Source organism: Lycium ferocissimum, chromosome 7 (genome assembly GCF_029784015.1).
Source record: "Lycium ferocissimum isolate CSIRO_LF1 chromosome 7, AGI_CSIRO_Lferr_CH_V1, whole genome shotgun sequence".
Lineage (NCBI taxonomy): Eukaryota > Viridiplantae > Streptophyta > Magnoliopsida > Solanales > Solanaceae > Lycium > Lycium ferocissimum.
Genome location: NC_081348.1, coordinates 22,524,798 through 22,549,150, shown reverse-complemented (window position 1 = coordinate 22,549,150; position 24,353 = coordinate 22,524,798). Strand labels below are relative to the sequence as shown.

Here is a 24,353-nt window from a genome sequence, read left to right as displayed (position 1 = left end):
TGAGCTACCCAATAGAAACATACAAGAAATGATAAACCGCACCAAACCGACAAATAGGCAAATGCTAAAAAAAAACCCGACTAGTGGTTTGGTTTGATTTGGTTTGGTGTTTGGAAAAAAAAGCTGACCATTATAGGGTTGGTTTGGTTTTTTTAACTAAAAAAAGTCAAGCGAACCCAAACCAACCCGATTATAGATATACTACTTTTAAATTATGTTATACATAAAAATATTTATTAAAATGTAATTTATAAATATTTTCTTAAAATTTTTCATAATTTTTGTTTTCTTTCTTACAATTAGATTTATACTTAAGAAGGCCATCTAAATAATATACAAATAAAGCCCAGAAGGAAATGAACATCAGAAGTCCAAAACATGTTATGTAATGCAAATGTCACTAAAATACCCTATTCGGCTATATACCCCTTCTCCCAAAATCAGATCCCTTTCTCATTTCACAAAAAGCCATTGTTCTCCTTTTCTCATTTCACAAAAAAGCCATTTGATGCTGTTATGAACACCTTTGAGAGTAAAAATATGGCTATTTGACATTTTAGTTATATTATGAAGTTAAAACTTCAAACAGTGTTCTGCCTCCATCTTATATGTTGATATTTTGTACTAGAACTCTTTTTAAGAAGCCTTTCTCCGTGCTTTTCATTAGCTACTATGAAAAACCCAGAAACCCGAAAAAACCGAAAAACCGAAAAATTGATATCGAAAAACCCGACTTTTATTGGTTTGATTTGGTTTATAGATTTAATAACCCGACACAAATGGTTTGGTTTGGTTTGTAAAAATCCGAACCAACCCGGTCCCATGTACACCCCTACTACCCAACCAATCACCATCTATATAAGAACCAAAAAATAAAGACATGACAATTTACAAAAAAAATAAAAAATTGGGGAGGTTTATATAAATTGTAATTAAATTAAGGGAGGATGTAATAAGCAGTCCATTCAAGAATTAGGTGAAGTGTACGGATAGCCGAACTTGAGACCACCATTTAAGTCACACCTACAGTGTTAAAAAATTGCAAAATTATCCACTTTCGGGATAACATCACATCACACACACATACGGCGCTGAAGTTGCATAAATGTTGTCTGAAGTTGGGAGGTCACATACATGAGTAAAATTCAGGCGCAAATGACTGATATTTAAATTTTTTTGGCATGAACTTCAGGCACATATGGTTAAAGTTCAGATATTTGGCATGAACATCAAGCACATATAACTTAAGTTTAGACATTTAAGCAAAACTTCAAATATTTTTAAGGTGAGGCTTTCAATTTTAAAATAAATATTAATGGCAATGTACACAAACGCAACTTTAATTGAGTCAAGATTATTTATGAGGTAAGCTTATTTTAACATTCAACGATATTGTAATATGGTCAAACATTACTATAAAAGACATAATCCGGTAAGAATTACGTATTACCTGAAAGCTAATATCACCACCTTATACAGGGAAGTCTGGAAGATGATATCAATATATCACCACCTTATACAGGGAAGTCTGGAAGATGATATCAATTATGTTGAAGAAGAAGCGGAACTTTTTGTCCGAAGTTTATTACTCCCTCCGTCTCAAATCATCTGTCATAATTCTCTTTTAACGCTCCTTAAGAAACATTAACTAGGAGGGACTTTTAACTATTTTTATGCTTCATTAGTATTTGAACAATTATAACATCACCCCATAATTAAGGTATTTGTAGTCTTCAACAACAATAACTACTACAGTGAAATGGGAAAAAAATAATCAATTTTATCTTGAACTTCTAAAACGATAAATAATTTGAGACAACTATTTTTAAAAATCACAATAAATAATTTGGGAATGAGGGAATACTATTACAAGTTAAATAATTTAGAAGAAGTGAGTACAAGTTAAATAAGCGGGTGCAAACAGAGCCCCCATTTATGCTCACAAATCGACACCCGGGTCAGCCCAGCCCATTTACCATGTCAAGCCCAACAATCCATCAAACAGTTTCCTCCAGGGTATATATGTAATTCCAAAAGATAAACATTTCGCCAGCGGCAGGGAGAGCAAAATCCTCTCTCTATCGCGTGGACTCTTTTCTCAAAACCATGAATTGAAATCAAGAAATAGGATAATTCAATTCTTGTTCTTACTGTAAACCATCAATTTTCAATGTATTATTAGCACACAAAGTAGTTAATTTCACCATGGAAGAGGGAACTCAAATTCTGGAGATAAACTTAATCTCTGCTCAATCCCTCAAAACCCCAGTCGCTAACTTGCGCCGTATGCAAACCTACGCCTTACTCTGGATTGACTCATCCACCAAACTCCGTTCCAAAATCGATAATTTCGGCGGCGAAAACCCTACTTGGAACGACAAATTCCTCTTCCGTGTAACACCAGATTTCATTTCCAGCGATACCTCCGGTGTATCAGTTGAAATCTACGCCGTTGGTTATATCAAAGATCATCTCATCGGTACCGTACGATTACTGATGAGTAATATGTACTCTGGAATTAGTACTGCAACTCCGGCTTTTACAGCTGTACAAGTTAGAAGACCTTCTGGAAGATTCCATGGAGTTTTGAATATCGCTGCTTCGGTTTATAGTAGTACTGATTTTACGTTATTGAATGGATTAACTGCTGTATGTTTCCGTGATTTGATGCAAGAGAAAGAGAATGGTGGTAAATGGGGGAGACGACGCCGTTTAAGCCGTGTAGGATCGAAGAGGAGTGAACAATCATCAATTGGGACCGTTGGATCTTGTGATTCTTGTGATTTTGATTATTCGGACGGTACTGATTCGACTACTTCTTCATCGTCGTCATCGGTTGTTTCAACAGCGTTGAAAGATTGGAATTGTGTAAGAACAGTGATGGCGGGAAAGAATGATTTGAAATCATCGGACGGTGGAGGTTTGTTGTGTGGATTAATGATGCAGAAGAAGATTCAATTGCGACCGTTAGATCAGAATTCAGGGTTCTGGGCTGAATCCTTTGAGAAGGAGCCATAATGAACGGTCCAGATTTCATTTCCACCCTTTTAGTCCCCTTAATTCCAGATTTTAATCATTCATCTGTTTTTTCATTGCAATTTTTGGTTACGTTGGATTAGCAATTAACATTTGTGATGTAATCTAGTTTTTAGCTTCTTGTTCTTGATTCTTCTTATGGAGCTTATTTGAATCAAACTGCTATTTTGTATTCCGTTGATCTTTCTTAGGTGATATATAGATGATTTTTGTTTTTTAAATAAACAACTAGAGCAGACATGCATAATAGTTAGTGTTATTTTACCTTGTAACTTTTTTGATCTGGTAATGTGAATTTCATTAATCAAGAATCAAGTAGATGCATTGAGATTGCAAACGGTTCTTGTCATCAAAATTGAAACTGTTTAACTTAATATCTCTAAACCAGTGAGGTATTTCTATGTAGAAATGTAAAAATCTTTTAGCTTTATACTCTTACACTTTATGGTGGTAACAGTTGATAAGCTTTCTAATATTGGGGGACTGGTGAAAGGTGAATTATAAAACTTAGGTAAAGCTAATTTCTCCACAATGGCGCCAAATCACATGGAAAGTTCCGCCATGGAAATCGATGAACAGAGTTGTATTTCTTCTGATCAAATCAGTAACTCTAAGTTCTCCGTCAATGTGTTACAGCTTTTAAATCTGCTCAAATGCAGCATGGATTACGATTCGGTGATTATGATCGTTACAGGAGGTATTGTACGGCTAGATTAAGGAGATTATATCAATCCCTCAAGTTCACTCACGGACGTTTGAAGTACACTAAGCTTCCAATTTCAGTAAATACAGTCACTGAAGTGAGGTTTCTCAACTTGGTTCTCTATACAGCTGAGAGAGCTTGGGGTCATGCTATGGAAAAGAAAACATTGCTTGATGGACCAAATGCACGCCAAAGAAGTTATCTCACTGGTCGGTTGAGAAAGGCCGTTAAATGGGTCTTTTCCAGGAATTATGTTCCATCAAGGGAGATTCAAGAACATCTTTAGAAGCAGAGGCTTATGCTGCATACATGAAAGGGAGTTTTGTTTGAACAAGATCAAAATTGGGACGTTGCTCTAAAGTGAAGCACCAGGGCTGTGTATGAGGAACTTGGAAAATATGGAGATCTAGAGAACCAAGTATTGTGCCGTGAGCAGGTTGAGGAACTAGAACCTAGTATCAGATATTGCTTACACAAGATTAGTGAGTCTAACTTACAAACTTCTGAACTCGTTTCCATCGGTGAAATGGAAGGGCCTGCACTGACCCTTTTCAAAGCAAAGTTGGAGGCTGCTATGGCAGAGGCAAGATCTCAGCAGGTCGCATCTATGACAGAACTCCATTGGCTTGGAAATAGATTTCCAATTTCAAATGCAAAGACACGGGTGTCCATTCTGAAAGCTCAGGAACTGGAGAAAGATATCCATGGCTCAGCCGCTGATTCTCTTCCAGCAGAGAAGAAACTTGTGTCATATGACAAAATATTTGCAGCATATCATGAAGCCAGGAGCTGCATCCGGAATGACCTGGTTAGAGCTGCTAATTCGGAAAATGTGAAGGATGAGTTAAGTGGACTGGATAAAGCCATTGGTGTGATTTTAGGGCAGCGAACCATTGAGCGGAATCAGTTGCTAGTTAAAATAGCTAAAAGCAAGCTCAGCAAGGTCCGTGATGATAAAAATGAAAAGGTCACAAAGCCGGAGGAGCTTGTTCGGCTGTATGATCTAGTGTTTCAGAATACTGCTGATCTAGTTAGTTCTGGTAGAGATAGAAAAATGGACGAAGTTGCCTTAGCTGAAGAGTGCGAGCTAAAAAGTATGGTTTTCTGAGCAGAAAGGTGCTTCTACTTAGCAAAGTCCTACAGTTCGGCGGGAAAGAGGACAGAAGCTTATGCCTTGTACTCTCGAGCTCGTTCTTTAGCTGATACAGCTCTTATGAAACTGCAGTCCGCGAATGCTGTTGATCAGTTCATGATCAAGGAACTGAGAACACCGTATAACGAAAGCAGATCTAACAGCTGCGTTGAGCATGCCAAGGGAATTATGGAGGAGGAAAAGGCTCCAGAAAATCTCTCGAAAAAGATATCAAACATATCATTGAATGGAACTAATAAGAAGATGGAGAAACTTCTCATGGAAAAAATGGATACATACGAATCAGCTGTTGGTGAAGCCAACATGAAGGCTGTTCCTCGAATTGAAAATTTTCCACCTGCCTTCCAACCAGTTCCTCGTAATCCCATCAGTTTGGACCTGACTTATAACCTTATTGAGTTCCCATCACTGGACGCTCGTATGAAGAAAGATAAAAGGTTTCATTAGTAGGTTTTGGGGCTGAGCTTCTTTTTCCTTGGTCATTGATTTGTCAGCTGCACCATAGAGTTGAGGCAATTTTGTCAAATTTTAAGCTGCGAAATTCTTCGACATGCCTTTAGAAAAAATTTCTATACGTGAGAAGTCAGAGAAAATTTCATTCTATGCGCACTGTGTTTTTTCTGAAGTTTTAATTTTGGAACAGATTTCGGAAAAAAAAAACACTTCCTAATATTGAACTCATCTGATTAACCTGTTAAGTATTAACCAAAGGCACAGAACAAAAGGATAAACGGCAAGTCCATAGACCTTTTAAATTTTACAATGATAAGGGGTTGGAACACACAAGCTGCAAGTCTTTTTGTTAGTACTCTGGAAATTGGATTAGTAATAAGTAAGAACAACAAATTTCTCCTAAAATTCAAAACAACCCATAGCCGTAAAAAGATCTCACTTTCAATGTGCATTGTGACAATTGAACTTTATCTTACGGTATTGGAGAAAGCGAATTACCGATAAATCTATCACAAAACTAGTTTTAGAAAAAGTTAATTTGATTAGTCCACCAGCTAAACTAATAATGCAACAAGACTCTATTCAATTGTCCTTTTCTTTTACCGGTAACGTCGAACATACTTCTAGTTGATTATAACTAATTAGCATTATTGTACGTCTCAATGTCTATTCAATAATTGCAGCCGATTTTTTCTATAAGAACGGTTTTAATTGAATTGTTGAAAAATACAGAAACAAACTGAAAAGCTAGAGTAGAAACCAAATTTGACTTCAAAAAATTGAAGATAAACATTACTACATTTAAATCGAAGAATCCTCATCCTTTTCTCTTGCAGTTATTTTATCCGGGAAAAACAACACAAAATACCCCTAAAATGTAGAATATTTATCCATCCATGTCTTCTCCTAAACTAATGTCGCTTTTTACCAAACCGACCGAAAATATTTACCCAAGTACCCCTTCGGCCAAAACCCTTCTTCCATGATACATTGTTGTATATTTATATATCATGATGGTATCATGGAGGACTAAGAAAAGGACTGAACCAGTCCTTCATGATATCGTCTCGGTATATTTATGTATCACGATAGTATCACGGAGGATTGAGAAGTGTCTCATTAAAGGACTGAAGTAGTCCTCCACGATACCATCACAATATATACATAAGATGATGGTATCATAGAGGTTTTTCTGAGAAAAGTGTATCTTTTGAATAAATTAAATCATACTATCTCAGTATATTTATATAACATGTTGGTATAATAATTTTGGGAGCTTTTCAGATAAATAGTTCAGTAACATGAAAGTAAGAAGGATATGGGCGGATAATTATTTTATTTTCAGGGGGTAGCGACGTTCTTTCCCCTTTTATTTATACGTACTTCTTAAAGGGCCTTTAATTTACCACGTCGATCAATATTTTCTTTCCTTCCATAATAAATATTTTGCAAAAGACTTGTAGAAAATATGATATTTACTTATGTTTGATACTTTTTGCTTATATGGTCACGACCAATAATCAAATCCCAATCAATTATAGAAATCTGTTTTCTTTTACTAAATAAATTTACATTTCTTGGATCTATAACTTAAAGGTAAGTTCTATCGAGTGGTAGTTAGGCCCACTATGTTGTATGGGGTGAAGTTTTGGCCAGTTAAGAACTCACATGTCCAGAAGATGAAAAATGAGAAATGAGGATGCTAAGGTGGAGGTGTGGGCATACTATGACAGATAAGATTAGGAATGAATATATACGAGACAAAGTGGGAGTGGCTTACATGATGAACAAAATGAGGAAAGCAAGACTGAGATGTTCAGACATGTGAAGAGAAGATGTGCAGATGCCCCAGTGAGAAGGTGTGAGAGGTTGACAGTGATGGATTTAAAGAGAGGTAGAGGCAAAAAAAGTATTTAGGAGAGGTGATTAGACAGGATATGAAGCATCTTCATGAGTTAATCGAGGTCATGACCTTAGATAGAAAGATATAGAGGTTGCAGTTTAAGATAGAATGTTAGTCAGTAGTTGATTGTAGTTGTTTTTCCGCGAGATAGACTTGGTCGTAGTTTGGAGCACCTTACCTGTTTCTCCTCTCATACCAGCAATATGAGCTTTATTCTCGTAGTCTTAGTCTTGCTCTTGCATTGTTACTAGCTACTTCTTGTTTCTTGTACTTCGGGTTGTCGCATTATTTTGTTGTTGTATTGTTCCTCCCTGAGATTGTTATGAGATGGTTATTCTATCTGTTATGTTGGCTTTACTACTGTATTTTCTCTTTAAACTGTTTTGATATGCTTGACGTGAGCTGAGGATCTATCAGAAACAGCATATCAATCTACCTCCACGAGGTAAGAGTAATAAGGTTTATGTATACTCTATCCTTCTCAGATCTCATTTGTGGAATTACACTACTCGGTATGTTATATTTGTTATTGTTAGATATATATGAAAATTTATAAAAATTGCAATTTCCTCATACCAAAATGGTGGATCAGAAGATTTTAAATATTAGTCAAAATCCACTTAGTTTAACTTCAAGGAATTAAAAAATAATAAATAAGTGGGAGAAAAAAAGTGCTTCATCACGAAGAAACCCATAGAACAAGAACTAAAAAGAAAGAACATAAAATGCAAGTGCTTCACTACGAAGAAACCCCCTTAGACTACACAAGAATTTTAAAACAAGAGGGAGAAAGAAAACACGCACTATAGTATGGTAAAACCATCGTACATGATGTTCACGTGAAACTAATTCAACTTATAGTTAACGAACTTAAAATATATATTAATTAATCACTATGATTGTGTATGTTCAAACACATATCATGTATTTATTGGTTTGATATAACATTCCGTGGCCTATGCGAGTGAGGTTTTACCAGTAGAAAAGTTAGAAAGGTGTTAAAAATAGTTGCTTACACATCATGTGGAGCCTGTGAAATAAACTAATTATGTTTTTCCTTTCTTCTACATTTGTGTTAAAAAAGAGGGGAAAAGATTTCAGTATAATAATCAGTACCATATAATAAATAAATAAATAAATAAATAAAGTGAATGAATCTTGGTGAGACCCCCCAAATCACAACCACCCTAAGGAAACACTGTTTTTAGATTTAGGGATATTTTGGTCTGGTCTGGCATCCAAACATTCTCTTCCATTAACTATGTATTCTCAACTCTGCCCCTTTGTTTTATTTCCCACATGTTCGTCATTACTTCAATACTTTACTTTTTCCCTTAATGTCAATCCTCAACTCATCACTTTGTAGACTATAAGCATTTTGGGGCATTTCAAGTTCTGTTCAAACAAGCAACATTAATTCTTGATTTCTTTCTTCTCCCCACCATTACTAGACTCCCTATGTGATGCACCTGCCTACTCCTATTCCCATACATAGAAATTTTATCAGGTGATGTTTTGTGACTTATGTATGTCTTTTAATTCATCTGTTCTTACACATATAATTCGAGTTGAAAACAGTATGTCTTTTAATTCATCTGTTCTTACACATATAATTCGAGTTGAAAACAGTTATCACAATTTATGAAAAAATGTACTACCTTGGATCGAATTCAATCTCTAAAGCTAGTTCATGATGTGCAAATTGTTCAAGACCATATGAGAAGACCTGTTCCCTCATCCCACTACCGATATGGGAGTCAGCTTTTCCTTGTATGCTCAAACATTGTCAATTGGAGCTTGGAGTTTATAATATGAGGTTCAACAATAGGTAGATCAAGAATTGGGATGCTTAACTTTAATACCATGATACAAATATGGATTTTTGGCCTAACTCAACCCCCAAAATTGCCTTATAATGTGAAAATTGTCCAAAAACATATAAGGAGGCCAAATTCCGGATCCCACCACTAATGTGGGACTGAAAAATAATTATTTTGCACTCATAAATGCCACCAAAGTTTTGATAGGATGATAAATACCCCTTCATTCTTAATCAGATATTTCGATAAAAATGAGGTCGTCGTTGGCAGAGAACCTCCCAAAGTAAACTTCCCTGCGAATCCAAAATTCCAAATAATAGGACCTGGAATTGTGATCAAAATTATAGTAAGGTAGAGATCTTGGTTTACCTATTAGGTAAGCTAAGTACAATACTATAAAAGAACTTAAGATAATGTTTGTTACCATATAATGCATGGCATAAAATTGACAAGACATCGCAGCCCCCAGTTGATTGCTCCGCAAATATGATTAATGATTGCAACACTCGACTATAGTATAAAGTCGAATGGCCGACATTTAGAGTAGTTAAAAGGTCTACCAGCTTAATAATATTATAATTGCTTGTTCTAGATCTGTAATTATGCATTTAAAAAACATCTTTGCAAGTGTCTGAAGCACCCAATTGCGTGTTTTGGCCAGGAGCTTTTTAATACTTAGTCACTTGCTTAGTACATGAAGACAAATTAAGAATAGTTTTAAAAGTTTATTTGAATATAAACTATTGAAAGTGAGACATGAGTCATTTGTGACCCATAAAAGTCTTGGCTGGAAAGAGGTGTTAGTGTTACAAAATTGTGGTTGTATAAGTGGCGTGCCCACTACTCACTTCTGCTACTTTCAGTTCTCTCTTTCTATATACTTTTTGTTCCCTCAGGGGTCATTTAATTTGTTAAGGGATTAGGTGAGTTATTTCGGTATATATTTTACAATTAAATTTATTTCGTGTTTGGTTGAAGATATTAGTTAAAATAAATACTATATTTATACTAAAATGTTGGTATGATTTATTCCATGTAAAAGGTAGAATAAATTACACAAATTATAGTCCTGATTTTAATCCTATGATATCCTGCATTTGAACCAAACGACAGAATTGTTCTTTAATGAAAATGGTTTTTCTTCTTGTTGTTGGTTGAATTTCATGCTAATTAGGTTAAAGTATATTTGAGCTCAATGCCATTTTTATTGATCTAATGGGCATGTTTATGCCATGCTTGTTTTGCATACATTAACCGACAAAAGAAGAAAAAAACTTTCTTATTTATTGTCTTTCTTCAGATGATTTAGAAATACAGTAATTTTTCGTTTACAAAGAGACAATCAGACAATGCTATAATCAAGGGTAATAATTCAAATCATAATATCACAAATCTAAGTATCAATTCTTCTTCCGATTAAAAAAAAATATATATGCTAATTTTCCGTTCATAATGGAGAAAATCGGACGACGCAATAATCAAGACTGAGGAACAATTTTACGAGGGAAAAAAAAAAACTATTTGTCCCGCTGCCCCCAACAAAAAGAGTAGAATAAATAATATAAATATTTTGTAGTTTGCATCTGATCATATTATTGGTTTCAATACAGATTAGCATTGGCCCACGCATTCTGCAAGCTCAATGTTCTATTCCTTTCTTTTGTTTTTACCCGTGGTGGTTTCCTCACGAACTAAAGCGTTTGGATATGATTTGATATAATTTGGATATTTTAAGTTATATTTTTTCTTATAGACATAAAAACTCCACAAATTGTGAAAACTATCAAAACATTCTCAATTCTTATACTATCTTACCAAATGAGCAAATCATAGTTTATAACAAAATTAGTACACTACTAGAAGACTTTTGTAAAAAATGCAACATCAATTAATCAAACTTTACTTTAATAAAAACGAAAATTTAACATGAATAGTAATGTAACTACTATTTAATATAATTTTTCCACATAAATTAAAGGTTGGTAGACATAAATAAAGGTTGGTAGAAGTTAATGAGATTGGTAAATGATTGATGGAGGTAATTGTTAAAAATATTTACCAACTTATGGGTCTTTTTTTACAAAATATAAACTTATGGGTTAAATATTGTATTTAAAAAAGTTGAAACCATGGTTTCAAACCCCAAACCATACTTTTTGGATGATTTGGGGTTTGAAACCATGGTTTCAAACCATGACTGAAAACGCACGTCCAAACGCTGGTTTCAAACCATGATTTGAAAATTGACGGCCAAACGCCTACTTAGGCCCCGTTTGGACATGGTTTGAAACCATGGTTTGAAACCTGGTTTCAAACCATGGTTTCAGACCATGTTTGGACATACAATTTGGATATTTTAAGTTGTATTTTCTCTTATAGACATAAAAACCCCACAAATTGTGAAAACTATCAAAACATTCTCAATTCTTATACGATCTATGCTATATTAAAAGTACGAAGGGCATTAGAAATATTGATTGAACTTTTTGCCCTTCATTAAAAGACTCTGCAATAGACAAAATAGTCATTTAATAATTTCCTAATATTTATTTAAGAATAGACATTTAATTATTGTTCTAATAATTAGGACTTCAAATCCAACTAAAACATATTCTTAAATAAATTCCTTGCCTTATACGAAATTGTATGAACTTCTAATGCCTTAATGAAATATCCAACTTCCTAGAAAGATCGTGTCCTACACAAACCCCTATTACCAACCGTAAAATAAAGTTTTAAAAAGATCCATATAGTTAATCCTATTAGGAGTCAACTAGCTCGTCCAATATTACCTTTCGCGATTAAGATCAACTAGGAAATATTTTACATGGAAGTAGAATACAATTTCAGCTGCCTCCTTTATATATATTGGACTATAATTTCTCATTGATTCCAGCATGCACGAAATATCTGTTTCTATAAGTTATTTTAATTTCTTTTATCGCAAGAATCGTAACAAATTATGTTAGCATGCCATCGTGCTTTAGTTTTATCCTTTCCTTCTTGCTGTTTATAATTTTCTTATCAAGGTCTATTGGTGTTCTGGGTATGGATGTTTCTCTTTGTAAGTTTGTATCATAATCAACTGTTTAGGGCTGATTTGTTGGGATTTTGGGTAAATATGTTGTGTTGTATGTTTGATTTAATTGTGACACCTTTGGTCTCATTATGTTATTGTGAATTGGGATTGAGATTGTAACTTAACTACATGCATCTATTTCCATTGAGAATGAATTATGAGATTTACCATATCCGTTTTGATATGATGTTATTGCATTATCTAATAATATGTGATAATGCTTCTCCTAGAAAGAAACACATGATCAGTTATTTTAGAGGTAATTTTTTTTTTTAATCAATTTAACCGACTATCTTTTGTTGGTTCGTAGCTCCGCGCGCCTTAAGTATGCTGCCCATTCATTTCGACACATGATATTGGAGTAAGTCTTAATAATATTGTGGGTACAAACACTAAAATTTGAGCTTAAATCTCTTGGAGTGTGGTGCAGTTAAAAAATGAGATTTTGAGTCGTTGAGGGTGTGGGCATAAAGTCTACCGTGTGTATAGAGTAAGACATTGTCTTGCTAATATTTATCTTCTTACATATATATATATATATATAATCGTCACATGTTTTGTTTTTGTATTCCTTAAGGCAGGGAAGCTGGACAGCTTTCAACAAAGGAAGTTACGAAAGTTCTTCACTATTTGTAGGAAAAATAAGAGTTTTTCCCGTATATACAAAAATATTAGAAAAGTGTTTGCCTCTATGAATTATTTTCTCATGTTGAATAACCTATGTTTTAACCACATTGAACAAGCCGCACATGTTGGAGTATCAATCTTTCTACAATCTACAAGTATGTTTTGTTTTGTATTCTCCTTAAGGCAGGGAAGCTGGAAAGCTTTCAACAAGGAAGTTACGAAAGTTTTTTACTATTTGTAGGGAAAATAAGAGTTTTCCCGTATATACAAAATTATTAGGAAAGTGTTTGCCTCTAACTATGTTTTAACCACATTGTAACTTAATTTTCTTAATCACATGAAATTTCTTTCAAAAATTAATTTCATGTATCTAACTCATTACTCAAAGATTTTGCTTGAAAGAAGCATCAAACAAAACAAGGAAGGCAGTCGTTGAGAGCAACTTCAAGACTTAGTAATTTAGGTCCAAAAAAGTTGCAGAACTTGTGGTGTCAGATAAATTTTCTGATTGTTTGGCAAAGTTTTATTCATGGTTGGATTTGTTTGGCTAGCATTTTAATCATGATATATTCTTTCTAAGGCGTCGTGTTTAACTATATATGTTTTTTTCTTTTGAATGAAAAGTCTAATATTTAACTAATTATTTATTCATATTTGCGATGAAATAAGAGCATAACCTAAAGCCAAATTTAAATAAAAGCTTTTTTTGAATTGAATTTTATGATTTTAAACTAAATGTGCGTATATCATATCAAAAATAATAGTTCAATTTTGCCGAGAGTATCTCATTAATGGTATAGTGGAAAAGTTTAAATAATTAACTTACTAAATATAAAAAGATGCATTTTTTGAAACAAATTAAAAATAAAGTAAGAAACATTTTTTTTAAAAGACCCATATATATTTGAATGTGATGTGAGAATTTAGAAAAGAACAGGGAGAAAGAATAAAAAATGTATACTTCAAATTATTTACACTGTTTAGACAATATTTTAATCTGTTGAAGTGGTAAAACTGTATTTGAGTTGAAATTAAAAAATAAAGTATTTGAAAGTCAACACTATTTTTTTAACATGAATTTCACTTGAAAAAAAAAAAGATTTTGCCACTAAAAATCGTTTCACTTGAAATACTTCTCAACCCATTTTTGACTTTGATTATTCAATATCAAGTTGAAGTTAAAATAATGCTAATCTAAGTTGGTAACGTAAAATAGGTTATAAGAATTAATGATGGTATAAATTTTAATTATTAGACATTAATATATGTAAGAAAATGGATTAAAATAAAAAATAATTGAATAAAATATATAGTATATACCATATAATTTTAATACTTAGTAGTTTTGGGGTCTAAAACAAGTGTTTTACTTGCTTTAGTACGTAGTTATAGACTTTATCAACCTTAATAACCAAAAACACAAATGAGAATCTATATACTTTAAAGTTTAAAGGGAAAAAAAAATTTGGTCGAAAGATAGGTGACAAACTCAAAATATATAAACCAAAATTAGAGTTCTTTTTGTGAATGATGATAATAATTTAATTAAGCCCAATTAATAAAAGAGTCTGCTTGCAATGCTCGATATTTATCAAATATTTAGGACATCGAAGTAAACTAAAATTTTGGTTATTAATATTTTCTTATAAACAAGGTAGGAATTACTATTAATTTTTAATGATGTCATATTAGGTAAAATTGTAATTACTTTTATTTTTTAATGATTTCACTAAGTCAATTATTTTAGTGCATAATATGAATTCTAATTTACAAGCTATTTGTTGACCGAATTTTTTAAAACTCCTTATTTTCCAGTAATTTAACAAACATATGCTGGTAAAAATTGTGCTGAAAATAGAAAATAGAATTTTAAGGAAACACTGACTCTTTAATTAATGTCAAGATACAAAAGGATGCTAAAGAAATAGTGAAACAGTAGCATCCAAGTAATACTAGAAATTTTGGTCCCTTTTCTTTTCTATTTGATTTGCATATTTTTTTTTTTAATCTACTGGAAAACCGTCTTAATTATCGCTTTAACTTTTTTTTTTTAAAAATAATTGTGTGATGATTCTATATGCGAGATTATCCTTAATTTTAGTTGAAATTGGTTTATATTATACATAATTAAAGACGCGTTTGTGATTTTTATGCGGTCAATCATTAATTTGATTTTTTTTTATTTTTTTTATTTTGTGGGATATTGCAAGGCTATTTTGAAAATAGGGAAGACAAAAAGACAGTGAAGATTGTCTCTCACAATTATCAAATATCCCTTCAAAATTATTTTACCCTCAAATAATTTTTTACCCACTAAAATAACCCAACCCAACCCGAATTTTTTTTTTCCAGATGTGCAAGATGTAAAATTTTCTTGTGTTAATTCTAATCATTCACCTCAGGGACAAAACTAATACGGATAAATTTTCTAGCAAAAAAAAAAAAAAAATTTCCGTATTAGTTTGGCTAACATACAGAACGAAAGGAAAAGTAGCATTGCGTGGACGACATTAGGTTGCACGAAATGAATTATTAGTACTAAATTAAAAAAGTTGAAACCAGGGTTTGTTAAACCTTATGTGATTGAAAATTGAAGACAAACCTTTTGGTTTGAAAATTGATGGCCAAACGCCTACTTAATGTAGCTAGTTGAAAGCATTTGACAAAATTGGTTAATTAATTAGTTAATGACAAAAAATAAACAAAAAGAAGTACTACTAACATACAGAACGAAAGGAAAAGTAGCATTGCGTGGACGACATTAGGTTGCCTGAAATGAATTATTAGTACTAAATTAATCATGTCTTGTACTATAGTTTTAATATTTCATTTAAATGTCTTCTTCTTAAATGACCTTTCAAACGGCCCACCGGCTTTCACTATTATATATTTTCTTAATGTCGTTGTTATTATTATGCCTGCAGATCTCACAAGCCAGTAAAGAGAAAAAGGCAACAGAAAGGAGATTACTGTTATTAGCATGAAGTAGTTGTTCTCATGTTGTGACATGCCCTTCATCAGTGAATTTAAATATTAACAATAGTAAAAAATAATAAGTGTTTATCTTGAAAGGATTTTAAAATCGAAGTCATATAACTATGGCTGCCGTGTATCATGCCTCCCCCTCCCCCAACCAAAATAATGGGGTCAAAATAGGCCTTCTTAATTTATTTAGTAAAGCTTAATCGCAATATAATAGAATAAAGTAGCGTAATAGTAGCAGTTAACGACATACAATAATAGTCGTAAGAAGTAGTAGTAATATCTATGTTCCAATTTCAAACAAATTAGGTTGTCTATTCAGTGGCGTACGCAGGATATTTTGTAAGCGGTGTCGACATTTAAAAATATAAATAAATGAATAATTGATATAACAATTTTATTTTATATTGATAAAATTGCTATTCAAAGTGTGTGAATAAAACGTAATTCAAATAAACTATTACAACTCATCTACTCGACGAGTTTTCATCTATTGAAATGTATAGATAATAACCTCATTAGAGATAGTGGGGCTGGTTTACTTTGTCCTAACTTGACAAGGAATGTTAAAGTTCGAATCTAGCAAGCCATGTAACATTTGACGTGAAAATAGATGGGGCTGGTACGCTTGCCGAGGCTCGAACTCAGGAAGATCGCTGCACTTGCGAGGCATCAAACTAGCGGATTAACGAAGCTCATTTGGTGGAGTGATGTCATTTATATTATTTGTATGTCTATTTTGGTTGATTTATATATATATATATGTTTTTACAATAGGTGGGTCCGCCCCTGTGTCTATTACTCCTTCAATACTACCCTTTTTTGTAACAACTAGTTTTAATGTATGCGCTTTGCGCGTGAACAGCGCGTGTACCTCATTATATGAATAATTTTATGGCAACTATTTGTCTTTCTTGAATATGTTGTTTAGTTTCAATTTTGAATTTCTTAATGTTATTAATTTTCTATGATTTATGAAGAATGTTGCTTAGCCAAAAGGAATTGACCACAAAATTCTCACCCTAAAAGGAAGGTAAATTAATCGGTTTTTAGGAAAGAAACACAATGGTTAGATTTTGTATAAAACTCAGAAGTCGTACGCCTAAAAGAAAGGCTAAATATTAGAAAAATTATTAAGTATAGTTGGTTTTGAAGTCCTAAATATTTAAAAAATAATTAAAATTATTATTTACAGTTTTGTCTAGTATGATTTTATTAAAGGGCAACAAAGGCGAACGACATTTCGCTAAGGGTCTTCGTGATCGCAAAGCTTTTTTTCAAACTGAAAATTGTATAACCCGCAAACCACTCCTGCTCGAATTTAGGATCGAGGTCAATTCAAAATTTTAACTTGTGAGTTGTGGATCACAAGCAAATTTAATTTGCTTATTGGATTTTGGAGAGATTATTAAGATATATCAATATTCTTTTAATACAAAGATCATTATGTGACTGAACCAAAATCAGTAATGGCTTTGCACGTGACCAATTGAAAAATTGGACATAGTTACAAATTTCGTCGTTAATCCATCGCTAAATATTTGTTTAAAAAACAATCGTTACTGATCCGTCATTAAATAAATTTAGCGATGAATTTTACTTATTTTGAAAAATAGTAATAACAAAATACAACAAATCTTAAACCCAAACTCAAAATACTTGCCAAGATTCCTTGCGACTTTTGCGTACTGAAAATTACTCTTGTAAATCATAAATTCTTAGCTCTTGGGCTCTACTTTTTCTTGGCTCGCTAAATCTTCAAATGTTTCACAATCTTTAATTTATTCATCCACCATAAGGCTTCCATGACCTTGTAAATGACAAGTATTTGGTGTTGGAAGCAGACATCAAGTAACATATATATAGATGCGGATGTAGATTTTGGGTTTGGATAACTCAGTATTTTCGACATGAAATATAAATAAATATGTAAGCAGGAGTGAAATTTATAAAATATCACAAGAATAGAAGGACTTTTCCATCTAAAAGAAATAGAAAGTGGGTGAAATTTTTCGTATAATACATGCAAAATGAAAGGACTCCTATGTCTACTACACACATTAGTATTTATGAAACAATTTTTTTAAAGCGGTTTATTGGTTCATCAACATTAAAGAACTTTTTCAATATTTTGATATGGGGCTTAATTCTCACTTCTATAGTACAGTAGTAGAGATCGTAAAATCATCTTGCATAAAATATATAATTGATTAAACCAAATTTTGAATATTTGCCCTGGTTTAACATTATTAATATTGATTAATGAATCCAGTATTTTAAGAAGTGTTGTGTTTTGTATATTAATTTAAACTAAAACAATTTACTTATAGTCTTTAAAATTAATAATTCATTATTTATTTGTTTAAATAATACTAAAGTATAAAATAAGCTTTGATGCATGTTTTATTTGTAATTTTATATTCAAAAGCACTTGTTGAAAAAATTGGCCGAACATAATAAACATGCTTACTAAATACTGAAAATTAATTTTTAAATAAATTGATCAACACAAATTGATATTTTCCAAAAATATTAAGTAAAACTAATATAAGAGTTTAGTTTTAGTAATGGAATTTTGGTTAGCAATCCTGATTCAATCAATCAACAATTTTTGATGATGCAAATTCTTTTAAAAAATTACTTATAGTCTCTAATAATAAAAGTTTAAATCATTTATTTGTTTAAATAATATTGAATTATCAGATAAACTTTGATGCATAAAACTGGACAAATACAATTCTTTCCAGAAAGATTAAACTATGAAAATAGAAAATAAACTTTGGAGGTAGGTTGAAGTCACATACCTTGATGGTTTGATGAGGGTTCAAGAGAATTTGCCTTGATTAATTGATCTAGAAAACATCAAACTTGTCATAATTAATACCAAAATAATTATCATAATTACTTCCGAGTGTATTTGCCAATTAAATAGAGGCACATTATTTGCCTCGAGTGTATATACTTTGCATGTGGGTATCGTGGCAATTAATAATGAATGTATATAAAAAATTAATTGCAGTGCGTACCTCATACTATTAAGTACAAAACTTCAAAAAATAACGTAAATATTTTAAAATAATATATTTAAGTTATATAATAAATATGAAAGGAAAAATTTAAGTTCCTCAAAAAGATCAATGTTAATTCCGTTTAGGTAGCTCAATATTGAAGGAATAAATCGTGCCCCATATAATTCAGATGCCTTCTTTAGAAACTCTTCCAAGACTTTTGATCAACATTTGCATCCTCATTTATTCACATTGTTGATGACGTTTAACTGTGTAGGAGTTACTCTCAAACTATTCCTCCACCCAAACACGATCTAAATAAAAGGAAGAAAGAATACACCATCGTCAATTCTAGGGAAATTAATAAAAAAGAAAAATGATACAAATTGGGTAAAGTCAAAATTCAGGGCAATATATGTTTTGAAGAGGAGAACAACACTTTTCATGCTTGCAGTTGGTTTCGTACACTTACTCCTAATATATTTATAAATAATCAGTCGGCTAAAATTTAATTACAAACAAAAAGGCTCATAAATCTAAAAGGAGTTTAAAGTGCTCAAAAGTTTTACAATGTGATTTTCATGTGCTACAACATTTATTTCATGTAAAGTTTCGTGTTTTTAAAAAAATATTTTTAAGGCATGTATTTATATTCTTAAAAATTTACAATATGCAAGTTTCCGTTCTTGATGGTTGTATCAATATCAATCATTACATAATTTAAGTCAAAAAATAACAAAAGATGTCAATATATAAGTTTTTAACTTATATAAATCATAACATGCTAGTTGGGATGTTTGATAAGATTCAATGTATTAATACCTGGCATGATTGCGTTCAAAAATTAAATGTCAAATAATTGAATTACAAATATCAACTCCATTTTAATCAATTTATCAAAAGCTTTTATACACCAACTTGAACTCAACCCTCATGCTTCATTATTAAATTGAGTTAATGTTTCAACTGGTATATCCAAAGCGGACTTGCGCAACGTAACCGTACTAAAAAATTTAAAAAATGAAAATATTTAGCAGATAACACATAGACTGAAGTAATCCACTGCCCAAAACCCTACTTCCTAACAAAATAGGATCCCTGACTAATAAGAATGAAAGTACAAAAAACTTTGACTAAATTCTAATATAATTTTAATTAAATATGCGTGTGAATAGTTCAAATAAAATATTTTGTGATAAAATCTTGATTGATTTTAAATTTCTAAATATTAGAACTTCTTACGTAATTCAAATAAGGAAGAATATAATAATCAATATGTTTGTTGATTTTGAAGTTTAAATATTAAAAATATATAAAATGATTGCTTTTATCTAATGGTTCAAATAAGCAAATATTTTCACTTAAAAAAGTTTAGGTGATTTATATTCTTTGTATGAGTTCCTAAATATTAGGTAATTTTGCGCTATTCAAACAATACTTTTATAAATCATTTTAAGCTCAATTTTTTGTATGGCAATGCCAATGATTAAGGAGAAAGAAAGAAGATATCAAATAGTACGTACAAATATTACTAAATACGAAAAAGTAAAAACTTACCTGGATAATTAACTGTTGGTTTTTGAAGATCAAGGGTGTCCTCCCTACAATCATCTTAATCATAATCAACGTAACAATTGAACTTCAAGTAGCATATATGTAGAGCCGGATGTAGATTTTGGGCTGGATTTTCAATTGAACTTAGTATTTTCGGCATGAAATTAAATAAATATTTCACCAAAAACATCAATAATTATTAAATCAAGATTCATAATTTTATACTAAAGACTTTTTAGAGTGAACATATTAAATTTTAAATCTTGAATCTATCTATATATCTCTGTTTTTTGAAGCTAGAAATCAAAATATTGAAATATTATAAACTGAGTTGCATGAAAGCATGAGTTAGAAGAGCACCAAGATAAAAATAAGAACAGTGAACCAAAGAAGCTAATCAAAATTTGTGATGTAAGTTTATTTGGCACCCAAGATGTGATTATGCCATTATATTACCTTAGTGCTCCAATGCAAAGTATTTACGAAACTCCATTAAACGGAATAATCCATCTCTAATAAAGGGTTGTTCTGCAAGTTAACAACAAATATGAAATAAAAATTTTACTTCAAACTAAAAGAATCAGCAATAACCCCAGAATAATATTAAATCAATATATGATTGCATACAATTTGATCCAGAAATCCATTTAAAAATAAAATTGCAACTGTACTATAGAGTAAAAGTAATACATCATTAATTATTAACGAATTTGACTAATTCTCTTCTACGAAGTAACAATCAGTGCATCATCCATTATTAATTGCATCATTCATTATTAATGGATTTGATTTACTTTAAAATACGATTCCAACAAGCGACATAAAAAGCTATATGGGGGAAAAAAAACTAAAAGCATATATCTCGTGAAAAAGGTTATTAAACTCTACTGAACTTGAATATTAGTCTAAAGAGAAGAAAAGGGTGTAAAGAAGAACGACAATAGAGAAAATCCATATTTATTTGGTATTACCATATTAGAAGTATTATTCATAAACTTATCAGGTAAAAAAGAGTTCTAGACTAACTTGGATAGTCTAATATTTATGGTTAGAATTTTAACGATATAACAAAGCATTGCCGAATTAAAATAGTAAGTTTACAGAGAAGTCTTAATTGAATTAAGTTTACAGAGAAGTCTTAATTGAATTGGAATTCTAAATAATTTTGGTGTTACAATTCTACAAAATTAAAGTAAGAAACTGAATTGGTAAAGGAATTCTAAAAGCTAAAGTTATATTAATTGCAGAATCCTACGTGATCTCTTTCCTTTGCAGTGATCTACGACAATTTCGGTAAAGGAATCCTAATGTGACTTGTTTTCTCTTTTGCCGAAAATATATTATAAGTGTTTATTTATATATTATAAGTGTTTATTTAATGTCGTACATCAAATAATAATATGAGGAAAATGGTAAATGACCATTTTGTCTATTTTAGAGTTTTTTAATGAAGGGTAAAAAGTTCAATCAACATTTCTAAGGCCCTTATTACTTTTAATATATTATTATAGATTATAGATTATAGATTATATATAAATGCAAGTGTGTGCGTATGCAATATGAGTTGAAAAAATGATACAAATTATTGCTACGAATAATACTTGTACCGTTTTACAAGCATTAACTACATCTACTTTTGCCCCTCTTCTTTTTCCTGATTTCTCTGTACTTTAGCACTAAGATAGTTGGGGCTCAACAAGTAGATAACATCATAATTCTCAAACTATTAGGATATTTCTACTACTATTAACTTTCTTTTTTCCTTTTTCTTCTGTTTGGTGACTTCCGCTGCTAAACAACCCTAGCAGTTAGTGGTGTGGACATTTATTCTGGAGCAAATTCCAAAAAGAAAAAAAAACAAATCCTCTTTGGCTACTTTGTGTAATGGTGGCAGGGGGGAGGGGACGGGGACGGGGACGGTAGCGTACTTTTTGGGGGGATGGGAACTCCTTAAAGGGGGACTTTTTTTTTTTGGGGGGGGGGTGGTGGGGGGGGGGGGGGGGGGGGCCGTCCCACTCCAGGGAACGGAACGAGGCACAGGGCCAGGCCCTCAGGACTTTCACCCCTTCCGCCCCCCTACCCGTCCCCTGCCCCCCCTCTGCCCCCTCCCCATCATTGGCCGGGACGCTGCCGGACCGAGCCTGACACGGGGCGGGACCGGGACTGGGACCGGGACCGTCCCGTCCCCACTGACAGCCTTATTTGTGAGTCATTGCATACAAAATCATCTTTTGGGCTTATCATAGAAATATCTCTAATTATATTATACATTGTGGGAAGAAATATTTCTTATGAATAATGTCTTTGACATGCCTACGCTGAAATATGGTTGTACACGTACGAAAAAAGAAGTAATGTTTCTTCCAGCGTTTTTAGTACGTAGAATAATTTATATAAAAAGTTCTAACTAGCTTGGGCTTTATTAGATATATTTACATTGTTAAGAAGGGGGGTGAGAGGTTAAAGATGTTTACTGGTAGTTTGTTAGGTTATTAACATATACGGAAATGTAAAATTATATACAGATGTGCACCTTTGTAGCAAAAGATAATTTAGTAGATGCATATATGTTTAAGATTTTTATAATTTGAACAATGATAGTGGGTTTCAGTTGATGCAAAAGGGTGACAACATTGACTAAATCAGTAATTTCTTGTACATAATACAACAGGCAGACGATATTAACTCAACTTCTCTATATAATCGAATACATACGAACCACATAAAAGCACTATTTAAAAAGAAAAAGCGAAATAAATCAGAAAAGAAAGAGACAACGTATCCTAAAAGAAGTGAGAATATGAAGATTGGACAAAAGAGTAAAGGGTCATTAATTAGGAAAAGTATGGCTATTGGAGGCAATCCCCATGACGAACCAATAAACGAACCCACAATTTCTATAAAAGCAAATCAGAGAAGAAAGACATAAGACGCTATCCTTATATGTGTTGCAGTGTTGGTAAAGTATATTCCATAAATATGATGTAAATAAAATGGAAGAAGAAAATAAGCTAATGTATAAGTTACTATTAATACAAACAAACAGGAAAATTCATAAGAGAGTAGTTTGAAGAAGGGAAATAGAAAATATTTAAGTGTATTTGATACGACAGAAAGGTCCTTTTCTATGATAAAAGTTCTCCTAAAATTAAAATCTACTCTATGAAAACTAATTTTTTTAATTGTTGAATGGGTAAAACTACATTTTTTTAAATTGATGTGTGAAAAATATATATTGCAAAAATATTTAAAACATTTATAATTTTTAAAGGCTAAATACATAAGTAGCCCCTTAATTGACAAAATATTTCATTTAGGCACTTCAACTAAAGGTTATTTCTATTGAACACTTAAGCTTAAATTAAATTGTGCCTAGTAGCCACACGTTGCTGACATGACACAATGGGTGTACTACACCTAAATCAGGCGCGTGGGAAGCCAGATTTTTTCTTTATATGTTTTTCTCCCCTTCTTTATTCTTCCATGGCCACTACTTTCTATATTCACTGTAAGATTGCTTATTTGCGGGGAGTAAGCCTACCGTCGACCTACTACATTCGGTGGCGGATTCGGGATTTTTACTTTCGGGTGTTCGGAAAAATAAGGATCTAAATATACATTGTAATATATGTTCGGGGTGTTCAAAAGTTAATATATGTACATGAACACGAAAATTTACCCTAAATATACTGCGTTTTTTTATCGGGGTGTTCGGGTGAACACCACGACCTCTTCTTGCATCCGCCCCTAGCTCTCATCCCTCGGCCATCCTTATCTATCACATCTTCACCTTACACAACCACCAAAATGATTTTTTCTTTTTAAGAAAAGGAAGGACGAAAGAGGAACCAAAGTCACAGAAAAATCCACCAAACATCTAGTGTACGGTTACTTTCTTTGAAAAAAATAAAGGTTTAAACTTAATTAAATTCCATTTCTATTATTTAGTGCACGGCAACATCACCAGTAATGGTGAAATTTGGATATTTTCTACAAATAAAGACAATTGAGACCAATTTGTTGCCCGTGCATGAT

The 24,353-nt window shown here is 32.1% G+C and overlaps 1 protein-coding gene and 1 pseudogene across 1 annotated transcript; both read left to right on the top strand.

The window, feature by feature from the left end:
- The first annotated feature begins 1,975 nt into the window (after positions 1 to 1,975).
- Positions 1,976 to 3,033, top strand: LOC132063833 (uncharacterized). The gene has a single exon (XM_059456561.1). The coding sequence runs from the start codon at positions 2,206 to 2,208 to the stop codon at positions 3,016 to 3,018; it is 813 nt and encodes a 270-aa protein (XP_059312544.1). The 5' UTR covers positions 1,976 to 2,205; the 3' UTR covers positions 3,019 to 3,033.
- Positions 3,034 to 3,370: 337 nt separating this feature from the next.
- On the top strand, positions 3,371 to 5,481 carry LOC132063832 (uncharacterized; annotated as a pseudogene).
- The last annotated feature ends 18,872 nt before the right edge of the window (positions 5,482 to 24,353 follow it).

Excerpts from the sequence above, each read along its gene's own strand:
- LOC132063833 (XM_059456561.1), top strand. The coding sequence starts at position 2,206 with ATGGAAGAGGGAACTCAAATTCTGGAGATAAACTTAATCTCTGCTCAA.